We start from the raw sequence: 24,407 nt of genomic DNA on the forward strand, positions 1-24,407 counted from the left end.
GGTAAATATGTACAAGGGCGATACGCGTTTCAACTCCGGTGCCATTCTAATCCGAAACAGGGTAGCTGGAAATTCCAAAATACTGGGCCAAGTGGATCCAATCTTAGGTGTAGACAAAATCAATAAGATAATTCCTTCACCTACAGCAACAGCAACAGCAGCAGCAGTATAGAAGATCCTTTCGACGAAGAAAACTGCCAGATAGACTGAGTTATAAGTAAATCAAATAAGGAAGAGGGGAATGTTAAGTGTACATAATATCTGAATCTACATTCAATTGTTTGTAAAGTTGTTTCAGCCATCTTAGAAAATGTCTTGTAAGTTGAGTATTAAATCGTTATTTTGTATCCTCGAGTTAATCTTTATATCATGAAGTACCTGCATGTGTGCATCAATTAACCTCTGCGCATGGTGGAATGACAAACAGGTGGATAAGCGCACATGGCTCTGAGCCATACGTCAGAGCTCTGACGTCAACATAGTGGCCACAGTCAGGAGAGGGGGTGCTTTTCAGAGGGTGACAAGTGGAGTTCCCGGTTTTGTTCTTTTCTGTAGATCATTGAACTGAGTGTTTCTTTTTTTGTTGTCTTCGTTTCACTTCTAGTGAGAAGAATCTAAGTGTATTGCGAAAGAAAATATGCCTAACTGTGCTATTTACGACTGTAGCAATCATTACAAAAAGACGAAGGAACGAATATCAAGTGTTTTGGGTTTCCTGTTAAAGAAGAAGAATTTTTTTACAAATGGGTATTGGCTTGCAGGCGGAAGGACAAAATAAACTATTTTATATATCTCTCTCTTTATAGATAATATATATGTGCATGTTTTGTGTGCTTTCACATATCACATTTTACGTTGCTTTTCTGCCTACTTGGGCTGATTGCAGCGATAAGACTTGATGATCATATGAAATTTGATCAAGGGACAAACACAAATACTCTTACCCAGTTCAGGATTCGAACCCGGTAACTTCCGTGGCAATATCGCGAGTCAAGAACCCGGCACCCTCAGTCACCGAAGCAACTCACGTATATGTATATATGTAGTCTTAGGTGTGTGTATATTTACATATATGTATGTATACGTACTATACATATGTGTATATATAGGGTTATTAATGCAGTCTGTGTTATATGCTCTTTCGTGCCTCAAATTTATTTCTAAGTTCCCCGTGCATATAGTACCGTACCATGAAGGCACATTTTAGAGGTTTTTAGATGTAGGGACCCACACATTCTAGATCTCGGCCATTTAGGAGGTGATGTAATCCGTACCATGCTCCGGCCACCTTTACACCCCCCCTTCCCCTCCGTGGAAGGAAGTCTACTATAGAATACAGCTGGATCGCGAAACAGTTATTGCACAGTGAAAACCCTTCCGTTCCCAACACATCTAATGTTTCTTCTTCCAATATCATCAAATGCTTACTCATTTAGGTATCTCCAGTGACGTGCCCAAGGGAGGGTTGGTGGGGTCATTACCCCATTTGACACAGTCCTTAAAAAAAGAACGTCAAAAACAGGTAAATATGGCAAAATGAGGACTGACCACCAAAAATAGTATGTGTAACCCCTCTCCCTGCCGAAAATCGTTGGCAAGCCACTCTTTATCTCGGACACATTTTTAAAAACAACTCACCACAAGTTTTTATAATTTCGTATTACAGACTGAAGTAAAGCACCTTTAACACGATCAAATGAATCATGAACAAGTCCTTGAATTGAATGCTTAAAAGGAAATTATGTCAGAAACAACGCCATTTTTCTCTTGGATCCAAGGTTCGGTCAAAGAATTTCTATTTAGGAATGGTTCTAATTAACGCACATTTATATGCTCAGTATATTCTAGAATGTTGCGCAGATAAATGATTTATAAATATTGCCAGTAGTTCGACTCCACTTATTGAAGAACATTTCCCTCTCGCGCCTTCCAGAGATTAAAAATTACAACGAATCGCTCTACGTGTGGCGATACCTTTGCTGTGCAGCTTCCAAATGCTGACTAACATAGTGCTCAAGTTTGCTGCGACAATACTGAAAGCTCAAGAAAAGTTTACGTGCAATATTATCAACAACAGGGTTATAGAACATTCTCCGTCTTGCCTTGATAAGTATTTCTCCCCTTAAATTATCGTCACATTATTAAAAAAGCAAAAATCCTAGTTTTATCTAATGTAAACAGAAATATTTCCTGAAGGTGTGTGTGTGGGGGGGGCTCGAGCCCCCTGATTCCCATCTTGGATACGCGCTATTAACAATAACAGGGTTATAGAACATTCTTCGTCTTGCCTTGATAATTGTATCTCTTTAAATTATCATCACATTATTCAAGAAGACAAGAACCTAATTTTATCTAGTGTAAACTGAAAAATTTCCTTTCCTGGGGAGGGAGCCACCTGATTCCCACCTTGGAGATGTGCTACTAACAATAACAGGGTTATAGAACATTCTCCGTCTTTTCTTGATAATTCTTTCTCTCAAATTATCATCACAAAATTATAATTATATTTAATGTAAACAGAAAAAAATCCTGAAGGTGGTGGGGGGGGGGGGCCTCGAACACCCTGATTCCCACCTTGGATACGTGCTATTAATAATAAGAGGGTTATAGAACATTCTTCCGTCTTGCCTCGACAATACTTTCTCCTTAAATTATCATCATATTATTCAAGAAGACAAATACCTAATTTTATCTAGTGTAAACTGAAACATTTCCTGGGGGGGGGGGGGGGGGGCCTCGAGCACCCTGATTCCCCCCATTGGATACGCGCTATTAACAATAACAGGGTTATAGAACATTCTTCGTCTTGCCTTGATAATTGTATCTCTTTAAATTATCGTCACATTATTCAAGAAGACAAGAACCTAATTTTATCTAGTGTAAACTGAAAAATTTCCTTTCCTGGGGAGGGGGGCTCGAGACACCTGATTCCCACCTTGGATACGCGCTAGTAACAATAACAGGCTTATAGAACATTCTCCGTCTTTTCTCGATAATTATTTCTCTCAAATTATCATCACATTATTCAAGAAGTCTAAATCCTAATTTTATGTAGTATAAACAGAAAAAAATCCTAAAAAAAGGGGGGGGTGCTTGAGCCCCCTGATTTCCACCTTTCCACGCACTATTAACAATAACAAGGATACAGAACATTCTCCGTATTGCCTCGATAATTATTTCTCTCCTTAAATTATCATCACATTATCTTATTTCACACTACAAGAAACCAAGAACCTCATTTAATCTAGTGTAAACCGAAAACTTTTGGGGGGGCCTCGAGCCCACTAAGCCCCCTCCTTGGATACGTGCCTGGCTCAGTACACCATGTATGGATATTCCGCGTGTTTTGAAGTTATATTGAGTCTGTAGTTGAAATTTGTTTCACGAAGAATGCTTCACTGTAAAGCGAACGGACTCCCTGTAGTCCTCTCCTGCAACGATGATGACGTCATGCGCTGGAAGGGAGAGTTTTCAGGATCGGTTTGCATCCACCTCTTTAGTCTTTACACCATGCCTCTGCGTACATACACAACACACACACAAAACTGTATTTTTGAAAGATAGGAAATGCATGATAATTTACATAATGTATTTCTATTTGCATAAAATTTTGAAATCGAGATGAGGCAATTGCCCCTCTGTGCACCCTGCAGGTGCCCTTAGCAGTCAATATTTGCCCCCTAGAATTGATTTCCATCCAAGGTTGAGGGGAAGGGGCAATGTGCCTCCTGTGGTTGCGCCACGGGAGGCAAAGCCAGACTTGTGGAAACATTACCAGCATCAGCTATTTTAACAATATACATATTGAATTATATCTAACATCCAAATTTGAAGTGCTCCAATGTTTGTTTCTCTCTTTCTGGCTCTACTGCCCTTGGTGGGCCTTGGCCTCCTCCACAATCAGCCTCCATTCCACTCTGCCATCAATTCTTTTCCTCCATACTTTAATTTTCATCGTCTGCATACCTTTAGGTCTGCAGCGATGTCGTCTATCCATCGAAGTTGTGGTCTGCCCTTTCTTCTTGCATGGTGAAGCTTTTCTCTCTACATTCTTCTTGGCATGCAGTCTTCCATCATTCTCTCCACATGTCCCAACAACTTTATTCGACAAATCTCACTATACCCTGGCCTTTTATTAAATCACCTAGCTCTGCATTATATCTTATTCTCCAGCCATTATCTTCCCTCACATGTCAATATATCTTTCTTAATATCAGTCTCTCAAATATTCTGAGAGATTTTTCATCTGACTATTTCAAAGTCCAATTCTCTGATCCATAAGTGACAACTGGTCATACCAGTGTCTTATAAATTTTAAGCTTTGTATTTCGTGTGATCAGTCTATTTCTGAACATATGCTTATTTGCAAAATATGCACGATTGTCTGCTTGTATTCTTTCCTATATTACTTTACTCATATCATTGTCGTTACATACCACTGTTCCTAGATATTTGAAACAAGGGACTCCCTCAAACTTTTTCTCTTCCATTTGCTCATAAATTTGTTAAAGTGTATTTATTGTTCTAGTAATGATTGTAATATCATCTGCATATGCACAGACTTGACTAGACTTTACAAATATTTTCCCCTTCTTGTTAAATACATTTATTACTTTGTGCAGTGCCAGATTAAATAAGACTGCCGAAAGGCCATCCCCTTCTTTCACTCCTGTATTGAATTCACTCATACTCATTCTTATTAGTCTTATTATTTTGAGGGCAATATTATACTCCTCAAGTACCTTAACAGTCCATTCCGTTTAACACTGTCAAAAGCCTGCCTGAAGTCAACAAATAAAAAATGCAAATCCATGTCATGTTCATAAAACTTCTCCATCATCTATCTAATAATAAAAATCTGATCTGTAGTGCTTCTGCCAGGGCGATATCTACATTGGTACTCTCCAAGTATATCTTCTGTGTAACATTTTATTCTCTCACTGATCAATCCCATGTTCGTTTACCCTATTATAATTCTACTATTTCTGAATGTATCAAACACTGTGAATATCATTTTAAATTAAGCTTGTCTGATGCTGGTATTATTTACTTCAAGATGCACTTGTCATAGCACTGACAGATGAAAATGAGGGGAGAGGATTCAAAATAATTAACACGCAGACACTGATGTCACTGATTTATCCACATACCCCTAACACCCCTTAAAGTTTTTCACAAAGTCCCGAAGTCTCTAAATTTACCCTTACACCCTCTAAACACCAACTTACAGTCCCCCAGATGGAAAATTCTGGATATGTATTCCTGTGTGATGTTACTATAATGTAAAATTAATACAATAGGCTTGTGAGTGTTCTGGATATTATGAAAACCTACTTTTTGACAAAGTGGGATTGCACTTATTCATTACTATATAATTATATCATTCTGCTTACCCTTACCCTCGCCCTGTGGAGGTCAACACCATACATGTCAAGTCGCTTTGCATGATCCAGAAAATTAAACTCCGCATCAGCTGGCGTTTGACCTCTGAAAAAAAAAACATAAAATAATATAATAATACCAAACAAGTACAAAGTTGAATGTATTCTTACATACACATAGTGGGACATATAATTATATATATTAATGTCATTATATTGTTGGAGTAACATTTACTTTATTCATTTATTTAGTATAATGTCCTTAAACAAACTCTCTGGGACTAGCTCTAAGGGAGTTTTCAGACTGTAGCAACAAGCGACAGGTGCCAGGTGACAAGCGGCATGGCAGCAAGCGATATGAGCTCCTTCAGTCTAAAGCAAAACATCCACCATGTATGTGCAAATAAAAGACAGAGAAGACATGATGCACGGTATTGAGAAAATGGCCCAGGCCAAGCAACATGCAAGCGACAAACGGCACATGCAGCTACGTGACTCTCTTTCGTTCGAAAGGTTGCATTGATTACTGAAAATTCGCTTCTCAGCGACTCGTGTTTCTTGTCATTTATCATTTGTCTTCAGTCTAAAATCTCCCTAAGGTGCAACGATGTTCCATTGTGGTTATTCTCGAATCCTTTATCCGCTTAGAGAAATTGGGAGAAAAGCAATGTAAAACAACTCAAATAAAACAGTTTCTAAGGAATATGAATTTCTCTACTTCTTGTTGTTTGTACACACTGCCATTGTTACAGACTTACTCACAAAAGAAATGCCAAAATTCCTACAAAACTGAAAGGTAACCTTGCATCGTGAATCGTCACTTGATTTTTATCATTATCTGAATTCTCTGCCAAAAATAAATATAATTTTAGGGTGTAATTTAATGATTCCATAACAACGACAATTTTCTCCTGACAATAGACAAATGTAAGGGTACTTAGTGGTGTGGATGGGAATTTTTAATTGGAGATATGATGGAAAGAGAATGAATTGGATTTTTTTAGCCTCACAACAATAACTGTCGATAGTTTCACTTATTCAGAATTTTTCCTTTGCTTGAGCAGTTGATGGGTCTGGATGAGGTGGGGGAAAAGTTGGTTGGCCTGATATATGGAGGAGACCATACGGTTTTACTCTGTACTTGGATGCTTGTGGAAGTGTTCTCTTTTTTTTTTTTAAGTAGACTCTAGGAACATGTTACCTAATGTAACTGCACAAAGCACATGGACATAAAGAATGTTGCCAAATGTGATGATTAATGAAAATGTTACATTAATGAGGATTCGATACCCGGTGGAGGCACATAGTGGTTTGGATCCCACTTTAAAACTGTAGGTCCAGTCGCGATTAGCCTTACTGTGCATAAAGTGGACTTAAAACACCAAATCAATCAATAAATTAATGAGGGACTGTTATCTTTTTATATAAAAATGTACTGGAATCTGAATACTGCAACATGAAGAGAGATATAATAATAATAATAATAATAACCGTGATGCAACAGCCCGTGAAGGCCAGGGTCTACCTACAGACTGATGGCCTCACCTCCACATGCCTCAGCAGAAGTGGGCGATCATCCAATCAGTTACGGGGTGATGTGTGGTCAGCAGGACAAACCCTCAGTTGTTGTTGTGGGTTTCTATGACTGGGTTACGCTGCTGATTTTCTTGCATGTACATAAATAATTTTTACACAAGAATTGATCGATTTGAACCCAACCCAAAAATAAAATCGCAGTTATAGTACTGAAAATATGTAATATAGAATACCCTGGAGTTGTTTTTCAATATTTGAGCACAAACTGACTGAACTGAAATAGATGCTCCTCATGGAAAAATGGACAAACATGTCTCACTGTAGTAAACTCTTGTTTTTATGTGTATTACTAGTTAGATGAAACAATAAGGACCTTGGAAAATAAAATTAACATGTTCATACATACTCACTGGAATGGTTTCTGTGTGCACAAAAATACAATAGGTTGTTGCTAACCCAGTCACTGCTTGCATGGGGAGGGGTTAAGTTAGTGAACAAAAACTCCTAAATAACTATAAAATTTTTCATGTGTGACTGACACACACACTGGTTTAAAAAATACCACAAAAAACTTTCTACTGAAAGGTCTGTGCTTTTTTTTGAACCGCATTCTCTTGATGACACAATCCAATATTCAGTTGCGAGGAGAACAACTTTCTAAAGAAAATATAACAAGGTGTCTATAATCTTGTAAAAATAAGATCCCCTGACTTGTATGGGTTTTCCAGACCAAGAAGCAACATTTTCATATATATGAACATGTCTGGAAGAAGATCACTGTATTTTAGCTAAACACTCACAATTATTTTCCCACTTCATCAAGTTTTAAAATATTAATTTCTCATATTTAAAGGTAATAATGTGAAGAGATACAACATTAGAGTTGCAGAACTGTTGGAGGAGGAAAGGAAGTTAGTTTCTGGGGGACTTTCAGTGTAAAACATGAAATGTGTTGAATAATGTCTCACAAATATTTATTTCTTCTGAAATTTCAAAAACAATTTTAGTGCAAATAAGGAAAAACCCTTCAAAAAATTGTAAGAAGAAAGTAGTAAATGCCAATTATTATATATTGTTGAAGGTTTCTGCATGATAAAGAATAAAAAACAGAGCCCTTTTGTTACAGTATTTAATATAAAATTTATTCTCTAACTACTGGTAGTAGTATTCAGTGTATCAAACTGAAGTGTAGTTTGTCCTTGACAAATTAAAAATTCCTTGTCAGGTTTCTTCCACCCCCCCCCAAAAAACCTATTGCACTGCACTATTACAGAAACATTCATTTTCTTGAAAATGAGTAAATTTCCCTGACTTCTCACGAAAAAATAAATTCCTTTACTTTTCTGGATTTTCCAGGCTGGTAGACACCCTTATATAACTGATATGTAAACCAGAGGCTGGATTATCTAGTCTACTGTTTATGAAGTAATCAAAGTTTTAATTGTAGATAAAAACCTACTTGTGAAGTTTGTGCAACTCAGCTATCTTCTTTTCCATATCTTCTGATTGGTTAGGTATTAGGCGAAGATCTGCTAAATATGTTGGACTATGTTCATCAGGATGGTAGTCGCCTAATTCCGCTGAAAAATAACAACAAATTGAAAGTTAGATATTGTAAGACATTACAAAAGGAATTATGCAAAAGATTTTTCGAATTAGCTACAGAAAAATTATTCTGTTATTTTAAATATATTCACGAAGACTTACTGGGACAATGTATCACACATAAACTTTATTGTATCATGCACTTTAGTTTGTACTTGATTGCTTAAAATTGCTTTGCTACATCTTTAGGTTAATTATGACGATGGATATGAACAATGATTCAATTAAATAAAAGTAAAACTAACCAACCATTTGGTATTCATACACACAGAGGTTTACTGCCACATCAATTCTTGATTGATTGATTGATTTGGTTTATTTTACTTCACTTTTCTTCCTCTATTGGCTAATCGCGATGGTGATATGATGAAATTGATGAAGGGACAATCACAAGAACACCCATGCCGAGGCCAGGATTCGAACCCTGTACTGTGCTGTGCTAACCACACCACTATGGAGGTCAGACAATGCAGTCATTTAATATCTCTGTCCTCACCAAGATCACCCTTGAGGCTTTCCTTCAGGGTCCATCTTAACATTTTCCTTGCACCTTCACCTGGGCTTTCCTTCAGATACCAACAAGAATTCTGTAAACACTCATTAACTCTTGCATAGTACCACACTGACTGCACATGAATTTCATTAATTCTAATAATGTTATAAGATAAATACATGCCATTCGGTATTACATAACCTTCTCAACTCCCATGATTCTCCGTCTCTTTCAGGTACAAAACAATTGTATCTGGATTTCATTTTCAAAAACTCTTAATTTATGATTCCCATATTTCACATCCATATAATACTACAGACAAAATAACTCATTTGAATTTCAGTTCTTTGATATTAGAAGAAAATATGATCATAGCATATATGTAGGAATTAAATCTGATTTTCGTTATTTTTATTTTTATTTTTAATTTCATTTTAGTTCATTAATATTATTGTATCAATAATTACGTAAGTTCTGACTATTACCTAATATATAGAACATAATAATAAATACAATGAAATCAATGTCTTGGCCAGAACTGAAACCGAGAGCTTTGGCAAACTTGGGGGTGGGAAGCACAACTATCTTTAAATGAAGATAAATTTTGAGTTAAGTACACTTTATGCATAAAAAAACTAATCTCAAGACCCCACCTACAATTTAAAGTGAGACGTTAATCACTATGTGCTAAACCTAATGATATTTTGTTATCAACTATTTTCTCTACCTGCTAGACATAGCCTACATGTTACATCATGATCAAAGATAACACTTACATTGGACAGCATAGCTAGCAAGTAAACAAGCAGTACTTGGAGGAACAAGCAATCGACCATCCAAAATGTCTCGTCTGATTTGTAGAAAGAAGTGATATCTTGTATATTCTTCTTGTAGTTTGCTTGGATCAGTCACATAGAATTTGACTCGGAAGAAAAATTGACCTGCTGAAAGAAACGGATAAAGTTCAGTTAGCTCTTATTTACTTCATGTGCAAATAAACTTCACATGAGAGATTGAAGCCATTTTACTATTTAAGCATGAATCTACAATAAACTCAAAATAATTAGAATAAATCATATAATCAGCCAGTCTATTGCTACATACTAAAATTTGCATTATACTCTACTCATATAAACTGAAAACTTATTTCTTAACATATATGCATGATATAGACCATTAAAGAATAAATAAAATAACTGAGTCATTCTCTTGTGTAACTATTTTTACACAGGAGAATACAGGATAATTTAGAGGATAAATATAGAGATCTATGCAAGCGTGGCACACTAATATATGTAAATATAAATACACACACACACGTGTTTGGTGTGTGTATGTGTACAATATTTCTGCATTGTAATAGCATGAGGTTTGTGCTCAAAATGTTATTACAACAATTAAATTGAATGATAAAGTGATGAGGCTAATAAAAGAACAAATAAATATCCTTCCCGCACTTTACTTGAAATCTGATTCCTGAAGTACTGGTTTCACATAATATTGTGTTTGCCACCAGACCACAAGATATAGCTGAAATAGATTTAATGAACAATTAATTTGGTTGTTTTTCAATATTGTCTATTGTTATGTAGTTGTTGGTTTTACAAATCTTTGTAATTTTCTTTTTTCTGTAATTATGAATAAACCAATTTGGATATTTAGTCATTCTCAAATGTATGGTCTTAGTGATAACATTTACTAGGGGGAGGGCAATTACCAAAGGCAGCAGCTGATGCTTTCTTCCATGGGTCACCACCTTCAAGTGTAAAGACACCTGTAATTGGAAACAAAAGGATTTTTCTCTGTTGATTTCTTAACAGTAACATCAATGGCATGCTCTAGCTCTTGCAGAAGCACAGCATGAAAACGGTACAATCCATTACATTCATGGAAGATTTAATGCCGCAAATTGATGCACAGTCCCAAACTAAGAGGTATGACACTATTTTCCTTCACACTAGCACTAAAAACAAACAGACAATGTTGCTTCATCTATCGCACCATGCCATTTCTTTACTCTGAGCTTGATGTTGTGGAACAAGAAATGGAAAATTGAAGAAAAAAACAAACGATAACTGCCAAGCTGGTGATTAAGAAACAGATATAGGATCATAAAAAATATTTGATGCAACAAACGCGCAAATTTCTATTACTGCTATTGTTTATATCTGAGTTTATGAGAATTAACAATATTTTTTTGTTAATATTATTAGCATGCAGCTTCCTAATTTAGCTCTGATAATCATGTTGCTCAGCATCTACGCAGCACTTTCATCTTCTGAACGTCTATAAATGCAGTCAAACTCTAGTAAATGGGGATAGAAACTACTTACAAGCCAGTTAAAACAGCTGAGATATGTGTGAATAATAGTTATGGAAATAAACCATGAAGATATAAAGAGATAAACTCACCTTAGAAGACAACAGTATTATTTACAGAAAAAATAAGAATACAGTTCATAACACATGTTTGTAAAAATCTGTTAACAAGCATCACTGATATCTAGTAGGTGTATGTCATAAAAAAAATACTTATGAAGGCTCATCTGTGACCACTCTGACAACACCCTGCACTTGACATGCAAGCATATACTGAGAAATTACTACTGACTAAAACCTTGTTCATAATAACATTACACAATTACCATAATCCACATACATGCATTTACAACTAAGTTACTGTCTGTGCTTCATTAAACCAATATTAATGGTTTAACCATGCTTGATTAACCATTATTAATGATTTAGCCATGCTTGATTAACCATTATCAAATAGTGAATAGTTATTGGGCCGCTCGAATGTGTGCTCGTGTAGCGGATGGATTCGCGCCACTTGCCGGCAAAATTGGATGTACGTAACCCCTCAACTGAAGTGCGTAGATCTATTTATATCTATTTTAATTAAAATATTTCGCAATTACAAGTAAAGGAATCACGTATTTTTGTTGGAAATGTTCTTCTTGCACTGTCACACATTTTCCACATCTCTTGAGAAAGTTTACTTAAATATTGCCTCCTCACACTTCTGCACGAGTCTGTTTTCACATGAGAATCATACACAAAAATTATTTGTTCTAAATACCGATATTCACGGCAGACAGAGAGGTATGTATATATATTTTTAATTTATTTGCTTCGTTATACAGACGTGTGTTTCTCGTTGTAAACGATCGAATATGTTTTCCAACAACGAAACGTTGCTTGCAGTTTGTGTATATGCCTACATCTATATATTTTTCTCCTTTTTGGCAGCATAGTCTTTAGCCTGTTTAGGGCACGTTTCCTTACTGCATGTCTTTCGTAGCGTACATCTCTGCAAACCTCATCAGCACGTCCTACAAGCGAATCACATTGTGAAGATAAGTGTTTAGGAGAACTACACCATTTCCTCGACTGTTTGGTACTTAAGTAATTGGGTGTAATTTTAGCCATGGCACTGCAGTTTGCTTGCATGAATCCACTGTTTACTTACGCAATTATCGGCTGGAAATGTATGATATTTTATGTAAGTTTGTTTAGTTTTCTGGTTATAGTTTTCATAGCTTACTACAGCACAATTAGACATGATTGCAGTCCACAAGTACAAAAATTCAATAAAAATAAATCGAACGCTACAAAATCAACAACCTGCTTGTTCCGATTTTCGCGACGTTAGCAGCTGATGTGCCCCGCACCAAACCCAATTCCTCCCAGATGACGTAATGCATCCACGGACGACTGCGCATACGTACTGCACATAGCAACCGAGCACCCACTGGGTAGTACAGTCAACGGCAAAGATAATGGTAGGCAAATTGTCCATCACTATTTTCATTACTTTTTTATTATACATTCTATGTTGATTTAAAGAATGAAACTATGTTGGTTCTAAGCAGGCATTGTTTTCTGCTTATTAACGTCATTCTTTCAATTCATTGCCATCGCTTTGTGTAATACAGACCGAATGAAAATGGTGGTGGACAATTCGTCTACTGTTTCTTTCGCCGTTGGGTGTACCACGTTTCGACGACAAGAATATGTTTTCGATAGCATATTGTTGATCAGTTAGATCTATTGCAGTGTAACAGTCTATAATGCGCTTATCGAAGAGAAAGTTGATGAAACCTCGCTTGAGTTGAAAAGCAAGACACATCCGATTTCGCCAGCAAACGACATGGTTCCAGCCGATACAGGAGAACGTATTCGAGCAGCACAATAATCAAATGAAAGCACTGTATTTCTTCCATTACTCTTCACTCAGTAGCAGTGGCGGCGATTAGAGGGGAGGGGGTCTTCCCCCACTTTTGCCCCAGAACTATGCTAAACCCTCGTACCAATGGAAAGTAAACTGTCCTTGTCGCCCGAGTTTTGGAACCCAATCGCCGCCCCTGCTCAGTAGGTTCTTTTTTAATGTCTGTGCAAATGCAGTCCATCATTGCAGATCTTTCATTTATAAAAAAATTGAAGTGAAACTGTAGGTGAGAATGAGAATGCTACAAAACAAACTTGGTTCCATTGGATGTATTCTAACATAAATTAGGCTTACATCGATCATTTTTGTGCAATCATTGTTATAAGTCAGGGACATAAATAGTGTGTGCAATGCTTACAAATAATAATAATTATATATTACGCACACAAATCATATAGGGCGAAATTTAACGTACTCAAATGTTAAACACGTTCAATTTCGGCGAAGCAGGAACGTCATTATTAGGTCTCGGAAGTTGAAGACCTATAAATTGCAAAAAAAAAAGACCTATAAAAAGACCTAAAAATATTAAAAAAAGGACCTAAAAACGGAAAAAAGGACGTATAAATGTGATCCAAATTAATTAATAACTTCAGTTATCTTTATCTAACTTGACATCTTTGCAGGTGCGTGCTGTCTGGTCGTATACACCGTGATGAAAGCTTCAAAACAAGATAAATTTGCCACTTGTCTTTCCAGCCAAGTTACGGTTAAAGGACCTTGTACCGTACCTGCTTCAGTCGTCCAAAAATATTTTTCTCTCGTTTCAGGGATAATTCAAATATATTTCTTTCTTTCTTTTTTATTTCCTTACTTAGAAAGGATGTTTGAAAGGTGATGAACTGATGATGATTCGAATTGAGAATGGGCAGCAAAAACGTAGTCGAAAGAAGGTGAAGTTGCAAAAAAAAAAAAAAGCCTTTAAGACCTAAAATAAAAGGCTAAAAAAGGACCAATATGCCAAAAATCGCCGAAAAAGGCAAAAAAGGACAAATAAAACCCACCTTTTTCTGGCCTACAATGACCCAAAATGAACATATATTATGTTGGGCCTCGTCTTCGGACACTAGGAAAAAAATGATTTTTCCTCAACTTCCGACCCCTAGTCATTATCAACTGAAAATTACAGTAATTGTTTGACTGAAGACTTGTTGATGGTAAAACCGTTCAGTGCGAGAAATTTCTCAAACTGAACAGAGTTATTTATGAAACTGGCTACAATTAAGAACCGATGATTCACGAAACTGAGAAACTGTGCATATAGTGCAATACTTGTCATTCTCCTTATGTGACTCGAAGTCAGCTGATTGTGAAAGGTTACATGCTATGGCTTTTCAATCTATTACTATTGAAATTCATTATATTTAGTCTGATTACGGTAGTTTAAGTTACTGAGCAGGCACCGGTCAATGATGAAGTTTTTAGCATTACTTACAGTTACTAGAACCTCATGCCACTGTGTACAGGCACATTAACCTAACTACAGTTTCATAACAATTTGAAGGGCAAACGAATTTGGCAAGTTTCAAAGAACAGTGGCGATTTGTTTGAAAAGGAAGTGAGAACGTTATAAACACATGTCAAAACTGAAAGCAACCTGCATCTGGATGTTCGTACTAAATTTATCTCTCGCGAACAAGTAACGTTAACAAGATGTTTGGCGGGAAAATATATGCATATCGATACGTGATTCACAATGAAGATGGTCGGTGAACTCTCCATTTGCAGGCTTCGTTTCCTGTTCACTTTGGCTTAGGTCCAGCCAGTGCAAGAATAGGTGGCGTGATTGAGATCTTCAATGTTGCCATTACGTTATGTAAAAAAGTTAAACCTGTCCAGTCACTAGATATTTTGTCGCAATGTTCGTGTTGAGTCAATAGCGAAGAAGGATTATGCATGGATATATAAACGTGTATATTTACATCGCTGCATATGTTTACAAAGTACCTGCTGGAAAGTGTTTGCACAGAAACAATTGTAGCTATGTGCTAGGGATCAACGCAACGCTTTATTGGGAATTAACGAACTTCCAAGGCTATACATGAATCCAATCTTCATGAAATTTACCGCTAGGGAAACAACACTTGCAAAATAAGTAGTAAGCGAAGGTGAAATTACATTCTAATGGTAAATCTCAACGTGATTTTTCACTACAAATAATCTGCCAGACTTTCAGGCTCCACAAAAACATCTGCAATATATTTTGGAAAGCATCGCTATAAAGCTTTACCAAGAAATTTGCTTTAGAATATTCAAGAATTGCATCAGATTATTAAAATACGTAGATATTATGTAATCACAAATTACAGTTTTTCATGCAAAATAAAAGAAAGTTTGAACCCACGACCAGAATAATCCTTTGCAAGGCTCGTGTTTGTGCTGTCCTTTTGTGTTTGCGATTGTCCTTTCATCCATTTCATTTTATCCCTTCATCTTCGCGATTAGCCAAGAGAGGCAGAAAAGCGAAGTAATATAACCTAATTCAATCAATAAAGATATTTCATATTGAGTAACGCAAGAAAACCTACAAAATCATGTTAAGCACGGTTCTGTACAAAATAAACTTTCTCATTTCATTTCGTTCGTTATTTAAATTCTCATTTAGATTAACGGAGCTGCGGTGTTCTCTTGTTTCCGTCGTCGCCTTGTAAACAAGGTGTCCCGGGTTCGATACCCGGTAGAGGCACATAGTGCTTCGTATCCTACTTTATACGGTAGGTTCAGTCCCAATTAGCCTTTCTGTGCATAAAGTGGACTTAAACAAACTCAAACAAACAATCTTACTATATATATATACTTATTAGGTACTATACCTAATCTGGTTCTGTAAGGGTAGCATGAGCTACAGGCTGACGCAGTAATGAACGCAGCAAATATTTTATGCAAAATTCATAGTAAAGTAAACATGACTTGGAGCTTTCCACCAGAGTTGTGTAAGTTATTCAATAAAAGTAAAAGTTACGTGTTATCGTTAATTTGGGACAGCATCGAACATTTAACTGTTTACACAAACATTGCATCTGTTCTCTATAGTGCATGTTTTAACAGTGCCCCTTTGCATGCACAAGTCTAAAACAACACAACAAAGCATATTGGTTAATTTAGTTTATTTTACTTCGCTTTTCTACCACATTTGGCCAGGGGCGTCCGGAAGGGGAAAAGGGGGGCCGGGACCCCTTGAAAATGAAAGTCAACCAAAAATTATATATTTCACACATTCATTACAGCCACAATAATATGTGTTAATAATTGCAAGAACATGTTACATTCAAATTTAAGCAATGTTTTTTTTTTTTTTTTTTTTTTTGAGGGAACAACACTATTATTGGGGGAAATGTTTTGCCCTCCTGGAAAAAAAATATCTTCCTTGCCCCTCCCTGGAGAAAATCCTGCGGACGTCCATGCATTTGGCTAATCGCGAGGATGAGATTGAATGGTGATAAAATTAAATGGAAGAACATATAGGGAGGACACACGCCAGAGCCTCGCTAGTCTTCAAAATGCACTCCTGGATGTAGCTACTACGTGGAAGGGAGGTTGACAAAGCATATTTCGTCCTGGCAAATTAATCATCCTGTTCTGAATTTATTCCGGAACGCTCACGACAGAGAAATGGAATCTCTTTAAAAGAAAATTGTCAAAAATGCATGTCATTAAAATTTGTCCGTACATTTCTCAAAGGGTGCGCGCAAAGTTTAAAGTAAAGGTTGGCAGTTTTAGACTGTTACATCCCATTGTTCTCCGGGATGTCACCTTTGAATTGTACTCTACCTCCAAGACGAGGAATCGGGACATATCTCACGTGGGCCCTCATCCGCTTGCGTGAGTGAAATATTCGGCGCTTTGCTTAGCAGCTGAAAGGCAGACCGGCAAAGGTCAAAGCTCCTCTGACAGGGTCCAAGTTCTTGTCGCTATGCAGCTCACGCTTAGCCGAATGGTTAACGCTCTCATCTTTGATGACAGCGGTCCTGGATTCGATCGCCGGTGAGAAGTGCGAAATTTCGCGAGTAGCGGACTTCAGTCTCGAAAGACAGAAAAAAAGCGGCGATTGGAATCGAGGCGCTATTGGTGGGCCTTTGCCCTTAAAGGGCTGTTCCGCCACGGAGTATAGTTTGGGTTCTTATTTGTGATGGAATGGTAATTGATTGTCTCGCAAGCCATTCGTCCAAAATTTGAACATTCATGAACAGAAAAATTCAGGAGTTTTGAGGACAAATGCAACTCGTAACTATACGCACAATTCCAGCACCTTATCGTAACTCTCCCCATTAGTTATTTATTAGTACAAGCAGGGGTGCCCCTGGGATTTGTTTTGGGGGGGGCAAAATATTATACCAATTCTATATATCTTCACACAAAAAAGGGGGTTCGTTTCGTTTGACTGACTTGTTATTGATTTTTAGTTATGGTTATTATGTACAGATTTTCTGTCTACCTGTGGGTGATCGAGGCGATAGGGTTGAAATGAAACACCACTTCTTATGCCTTTAGAATCGGTGTGGATGGGGGGGACGTGCTGTTCGCATTAACGCAAGGTTAGTCAAGCAGACAAACTGTTAAGAAAAAGGTTAAGTACACTAATAATAGCGGTGAGCCTGAGCAGTTTTATACGTTTTATGTTAGTAAACATGAAAGTGAGTCTAAAGTCACATATGTTGCTTAAATATTTCTGTATTTTATTGTTCCGAAAATTTTGTAGGACCAAAATAATTTGAGCAAATCATTCAGCATAAAAAGAATGGGGCGGGGCGAATGTCTGGACACCCCTGAGTACAAGCAGAATTCAATCGCAAGAATCACTTATCACAAAAGGTTCTTACAATAAGTGAAATAATGAACAAATCATCAATACTGATAATATGATATTTTATTTCATTTTTGAGTTCGTTTAATCAAACTTATGTGACTGGACCCTGGACCTACAGTTTAATGTGGAGCCACCATAGAGTATCAAACCCAGGACCCTTTGACTACAAGGCGACGACGTTACCACTAGGCCATTCGGGGAGGCCCTCTTTCATTGTTGAATCTGTTGAATAAAGTTCCTCTTTATTTCATCTATACGTACACTTCTTTTTGGCAGGTGGCAAAGCCTTGTGCGGTAGCAAACCACTAACAATGGGAGAGATGGAAGGGAAGCAAACTATTAAATGAGAAAAGTAAGGCAGGAAGAAGAAGAGAGGAAGACAATGGAAGCGATGACAGCAAAAGATACAGGGCATCTGAGGAAGCTTGCAGTAAAAGGAGAAAGATAAAAAGACAAAGAACAACTCGGTTTGGGTTTTATTGTGGAAGAAGTCAAGTTTCTAGAACCAATGGTAGAAATAAGCTGAGTTGGTCCATTAACTCTGAAATACACTACTAAAATAATAATTATCCATAAACTGTACAGAATGGCTACGTTGTAATTTAGGGGATCAAGGGGTATCTCGCCCCCCCCCCCCCCGAGATATCTGGAAAACGTTCAAGCAATTCGGATGGTGAAGTTGTAGCGAAATTTTATTAGAAACAATATTGTTTTCTGTGATTTACAGGCTGTAGGTTGCAACAATCAAGCCATGTCCAACAAAATAACGAGATAAAGTTTTCACCAGAAACCTTAGAATTACGATGACTGTCGTAACTGGGGGTGTGCGGGACGGAGAAAGTCGGGAACTGTTCATCAACAAAGTGGTGGATGTTTATGGAAAAGAAGCAAGACGAATCCAGTATCAATATAAATAGTGTACTAAATTCTGAACTTGTCAACAATGTCAAAGTATTTCAAGTCAGTTTCAATTTTATTATTTGTAAAATAATATAATAACAACAATGAAAGTAGAATAGAATTTTCTACAACTGAAGGGCAACATATGAATTCTTACTCTGGCCCCCAGAAAAAAAGTTCTGCTGGCGGCCTTGTTAATTTAACTGTTTAAAAAAGCACCCAGTGGTTGAGGTGATAAGATACAAGTCTTCAGGTCTTCCTAATCAAGATGGGGGTCATTGTACAAAAATGTGTAAGGCTCTTTATCGCATGTAATTTATGTTGTTATTTTTTGTTCTTTTTCTACTCTTATACATTCCAATGTAAAATGGCTAACGCTGTATTTGGAATTCTTAGTTATACAGTGTTCCGTTCAAATCTCCTTAATTTCAATTAATTACTGTGAACGAAGTATGATGAATTGTAAAATAACTGTAACTCCAAATAAAAGGCCAGATCTTCAAGTTTTGTTTCCATGACTTGAAGTTGTCTGTTTGCTCACTGCGAGGCGCCACTGGTCGCATAAATAAAAAAAAAAAAAAGAGAGAGAGACTGTTCAACAACGTGCGCAGGCAGTGGTGTGGTATGGTATGCTGAGACAAAATCTGTGGATTGCAACGCAATTTCAGACTAGTGTACGGAGGAGTTGCACCTGATGCTAAATCAATTAGGCTGTGGTTTAGTAAGTTTGTAACAACCGGCAGTGTCCTAAAACAATCTGGTGGAGCTCGCCGTCGTGTGTCGGAGGAAAAGGTGGAAGAAATTCGAGCAGAGTTTCAGAAAAGCCCGAGTAAATCCATCCGCCAGGCATCTAGGCAATTCGTGTTTGCGACTCCAGTAAATAACATCCCAGAGTTACGAACCCGCATACGTGATACGATTGCCACAGTAACAGAGGACATGTTGGAGAGAACATGGCAAGAAGTTGAACACAGACTGGATATTGTTCGTGCTACCAATGGGGCACATGTGGAGGTGTATTAGTGTGTGGAAAATAAAATTTATGAGTTTTTCTTCAATTCTCTGAAATTTCATTGCTCTATCATTCATACTTTCTTTTCTACGATTAATTGAAATTAGGGGGATTTGAACGGAACACCCGGTAATAATATATCTTAATAATTTAATTACGTGATTCCTTTACATGGTAGAAATCCATTGTCGACAATCATTTTGGTCCACCTGTCCTGGCTCAGAAACACACACAAGAGTACCTCTGTGCCTACCTGTTAGCATTAGTGTCGGTCAACATAAAAAAGAGAAGTGGACTGTTCCGAAGGGGGGATGTCAGAGAGGAGTATGCGAGGATTGGTGAACAAACATCCGACTTCAAAGGGAGGGGAAAACTAACACGCTGTACGATTAATTTAGAAAACCGCCGCTCGTGACAAAACGTCCCGCCGTACAGTATGGCACCCTCAATTTAAACTGAGTACATAGATCGATGTTTCCGTACGTTAAACATTTCGCATTTGCATTGCAAATATACATATGAGCCCAGGTCTAGAACCACATTTGCATCACGTCCACTTTTCATATCCCGAATTCACGAAATCTGAATGTGTATTTCTGGCATAACGCCCAAACCACATCTAAAATTTCCGCCGGGCACAATGTGATGATGTATAGCAGCTGTCCAGAGATTGGACTGGAAATAGGAGGGCATGCATGTGGGGGGGAAAGTCACACACACTATCTCCGTAGGTCATGTGTGGTAATGAAAGGGTTCACTAGTAGAACGGTACTCTTGAGTCCTAAAGGGACTAGAAGGGTGGTTTATCCCTTAATGGCTTCGGATTTGCTTTACAAAGCTATACGGGGATATACATTCGTAGGTATGGAAAGTAGATTTGTTTGGGGTTGTTAGTGATACCCCATGCATGTTTTTATGTGCACCTGCAGCAATGTTCCTCTTTCAAGGGTTAATTTGTGACTTCTATGACTTTTGTAGACACACTTGGACCTGTTATGTAGTTTTCGATGAGAACCAAACCGTGCAAGACTCGAACTTGGTACCAAAACTAGGGAGGCAAGGGCACTTTATTTTCTCTTGGTAGCATAGCATAGTTTAGCATAGTGAAAGGTCAAAAGTGGACAAAAGTAGGGGAGCAACTGCCCCCCTCGTCCCCCCTAATCGCCGTCACTGCAAGTGTTACAATTTTCAAGCATCGGTATCGATATCGGCAAGACTATGGGTATCAGTTCAAAGCTGTATCGGTTCAGACATAATATGGGGTGTAATAGGTGACCCTTTTTGAAGACACCCAAATGTAAACAACACTTTACGTAGTACATCCTGTACTTAATTTTTGCATGCTAGCGAAGCTCAGGCGTCTGGGTCCACGGCCAGTATAATCCTCTGTGGGACTTCGTGCTGTGTGCTGTCCATATGTGTGCAGTCCCTTAATTTATTTCGTCTTATCACCATCCATTCTCATTTTCGCAATTAGACAAAAGTGTCAGAAACGCGAAGTAAAATGAATGAAATCAATCAAGCACTAATTTAAATGCATGAACGATGTGTAAATATTTATCTACCTAATTTCAGGCAATGTGCTTCTGGGCCTGACAATTGCAGCATTTTCCCAACCAAATGCCCTCCGCAAAGTGCCCATTACTTTTTGACATACATTTTCATCTCTCGTACAGAAAAGCTATTTTTCCTCTATTCAGAACGACCAATAGCATTCATGTGGGTGATGACATCGCTCCCCAAGGTCATGTGGTCTTCTGCGTGTGATTGTTTCGGCAACGATTGATTGAAAATCGATTTCAACAGGGAGCCATTTGCTCCATTCAGTCGCATCCGTTGTTCAAATGAGTGTGCGGATAATGAGCGTGAGGGCGTAGCACAATGATGAGTTGGCCATCAGTTACCGTTTCACGAGATTCACACTTCAGAGACACAGATATAGAGGGGAGAGAAAGAGAGAGAGAGAGAGAGAAAGAGAAAGAAAAAGAGAGAGAGAGAGAGAGAAAGAAGATGAAAGAAAGAGAGAAAGAAAAAGAGAAAGCAAGAGAGAAAAGTAAAAAGAGAGAAAGAGGAAAAGAGAAAGTAAGAGCGACAGAAAAGTAAAAAGAGAGCGAGAACAAGAGAAAGAAACAGAAAAAAGAGAAAGAGAGAGAAAGGTAAAAAGAGAGAAAGAGAAAGTAAGAGAGAGAGAGAGAGAGAAAAGAGAAATTAAGAGAGAAAGGGAACAAGAGAAAGAAAAAGAAAGGAAGAGAGAGAGAGAAAGGTAAAAAGAAAGAAAGAGAACAAGAGATAATAAGAGAGCAAGGTGAAAAGAGAGAAACAGAAAAAGAAACAGAGATAGAAACAGATAAAGAAAAAAGAGATGGAAACAAAAAGATAGAAAAAGTGAGAAGAAAAGAGAAAGGGAAAAGAGAGTAAGAGAGAGAGATATAGAAAAGAGAAAGAAAAATAGAGAGAGGAGAGAAGAGGGAGAGAGAGCGAGAGAGGCAGAAAGGTAGAAAGAGAAGAAAGATAGAGCTTTGGATTTGGAAATGCGTATTCGAATAGGAGAGCGCCAGGGTAAGAGGAAAGAGGGAGAGGTAACCACTAGTGTAGGAAGGTAGGTGTCACACACCCCACAATAAAATCAACATCATACAAATAACACTTCTTGATAACCACCGCCAAAATGTAGGGCAAGGGGTAGAGTTGGTAAATGCATTCTGAACGTCTTTTTAATTGGGAACTTCACGCCGTTTTTGTCAATACCCCTTCAGTTAAAATCCTTGAATGTCCATCTCTTCATTAATTCATTTCAAAACTGATCTACATGCTTTAGCACGATACTTTAACATGATAAATTTAAGTTTTGAGAGCTTTCTGATGTATCTTCTTAATCTGTATAAACTGATTAAGGAAGTTAAGACCACTAATTTTTTTTGTACATCTCCTTACTCAAAAAATCATTACGAGTGAAGTTCTTCTCGAGGCAAATGTTGCTATATGATTTCCAAACTGAATTTTTACTGTATCGAACACTTGAGCGTGACAACCGGCATTTTACGAACATCAAAACCTATCCCGAATCTCTCCCCGAGAACGACAAAATATTAATTGAAACTTGTAAATAGACTTTCACGAGGGCAACAGCATAACTGAACACATACAAGGTCTGAGACATTTTTTGACGGGCACGTCAGAATGGTCGGGGGATGGATCTATTGGGCAGGGCGGTTGGTGGGGGATTTCAGGTATAAAGCCTGACGCAACTCAGTTGCCTCCGAGCTGTTTCAGCGTTCGTATCGCCAGCAAAGTGAGAAGTTGTTTTAGTGTCGCGTCACGGTCGAAAATGCAGCGCAGTCTCAATCAGCAGTACACGATAAAAATTTTCGTCAAACTTGGTAAATCCACTTACCGACATGCTTGAAATGTCAAGACAAGCCTATGGGAACGAGACTTTAACGAAAGCACAAGTGTGCAGGTGGCACAAGGCGTTCGAAGAAGATGGAAGAGAAGACGAGGGCTCAGGGCGTCCATCAACGTTCAGAAGTGCAGACCATGTGACTCAAGCGAAGTCTGTTTTGGACTCTGACCGACGTTTGAGTGTGAGGTTAATTGTAGATAAGGTGAACTGCTGAATTTTACACGCAGGTACTCGATCTTGAGAAAAAGAGTCTCACACGTCCACTCTGAGATCGCAGACACCTGGGTTTCTCCACCACGACAAAGCGTCATCTCACTCATCGCTGCAAGGGAGGAAATTTCTGGCCAAGAAAAATGTGACAACGCTTCCCCACCGACTGAACATCCGGACCTCACCCCGGGCAACTTCTTTCTGTTCCCGAGGCTCAAATTCAGCCTGAAAAGACATCGTTTTGTGACGACTGAAAAAGTCCAAGCAGCCGCAACGAGTGCTCTGCAAGGCATCTAAGGCCAAGACTTACCGTGCTGTTACGAAGAGCTGTTACAGAAACGATGGAACTGCTGTATTGACACTCAAGGATCCTATTTTTAAGAATATTAACTGCATTTGAACCTAGTTTCAATAAAACGATTTTTCCAGAATTAGTCTCATTACTTTTGGGACAGACCTTGTACAATAGGATGAAATTATTTCCGTAACTTCTCTGGCAGGTACGCATTTGTAGCTTGGGAGCGAGTCAGAAGTCCAGAAACCACCAACTGACAAGCAAGCCACTGACGTCATCTCAGGCCAGCACCTATCGCTAACCCTCTTGTTCACGCTGTACACTTTTGATAGGCCCGCTAGCCAGACATGCGGGTTCAGCTGTAGATGTTCCGAAAACAACCTAACTATACCTATGCTACAGTGCTTTCATTTGAGTATTGTGCCGCTTGAACGCTGCCCATGTAGCGATTAGAATCGCGCCGCTTGCCGGGGAAATCGCAACCCTTCAACTCAAGAGTATTTACTTTAATTAAAATATTTTGATATTACAAGT

At 38.0% G+C, this 24,407-nt stretch overlaps 1 protein-coding gene across 7 annotated transcripts in view; it reads right to left on the reverse strand.

Annotated features, from left to right (window-relative positions):
- The window catches only part of Ptpmeg (protein tyrosine phosphatase Meg), a 365,178-nt gene that overhangs the window by 101,658 nt on the left and 239,113 nt on the right, over positions 1 to 24,407 (reverse strand). For 2 of the 7 annotated variants that reach the window (XM_083120336.1, XM_083120335.1), the window contains 4 exons: positions 10,733 to 10,789; positions 9,792 to 9,956; positions 8,377 to 8,497; positions 5,394 to 5,487 (listed from right to left, as the gene is read on the reverse strand). In XM_083120336.1, the coding sequence (XP_082976462.1) occupies positions 5,394 to 5,487; positions 8,377 to 8,497; positions 9,792 to 9,956; positions 10,733 to 10,789 (437 nt within the window). Of the gene's footprint in view, positions 1 to 5,393; positions 5,488 to 8,376; positions 8,498 to 9,791; positions 9,960 to 10,732; positions 10,790 to 24,407 lie in introns of all 7 variants that reach the window. The other 5 variants (XM_083120337.1, XM_083120341.1, XM_083120339.1 and 2 more) reach the window with 5 other exon arrangements.

This window comes from Lepisma saccharinum, chromosome 4 (assembly GCF_977018435.1).
Source record: "Lepisma saccharinum chromosome 4, izLepSacc3.1, whole genome shotgun sequence".
NCBI classification, from domain to species: domain Eukaryota; kingdom Metazoa; phylum Arthropoda; class Insecta; order Zygentoma; family Lepismatidae; genus Lepisma; species Lepisma saccharinum.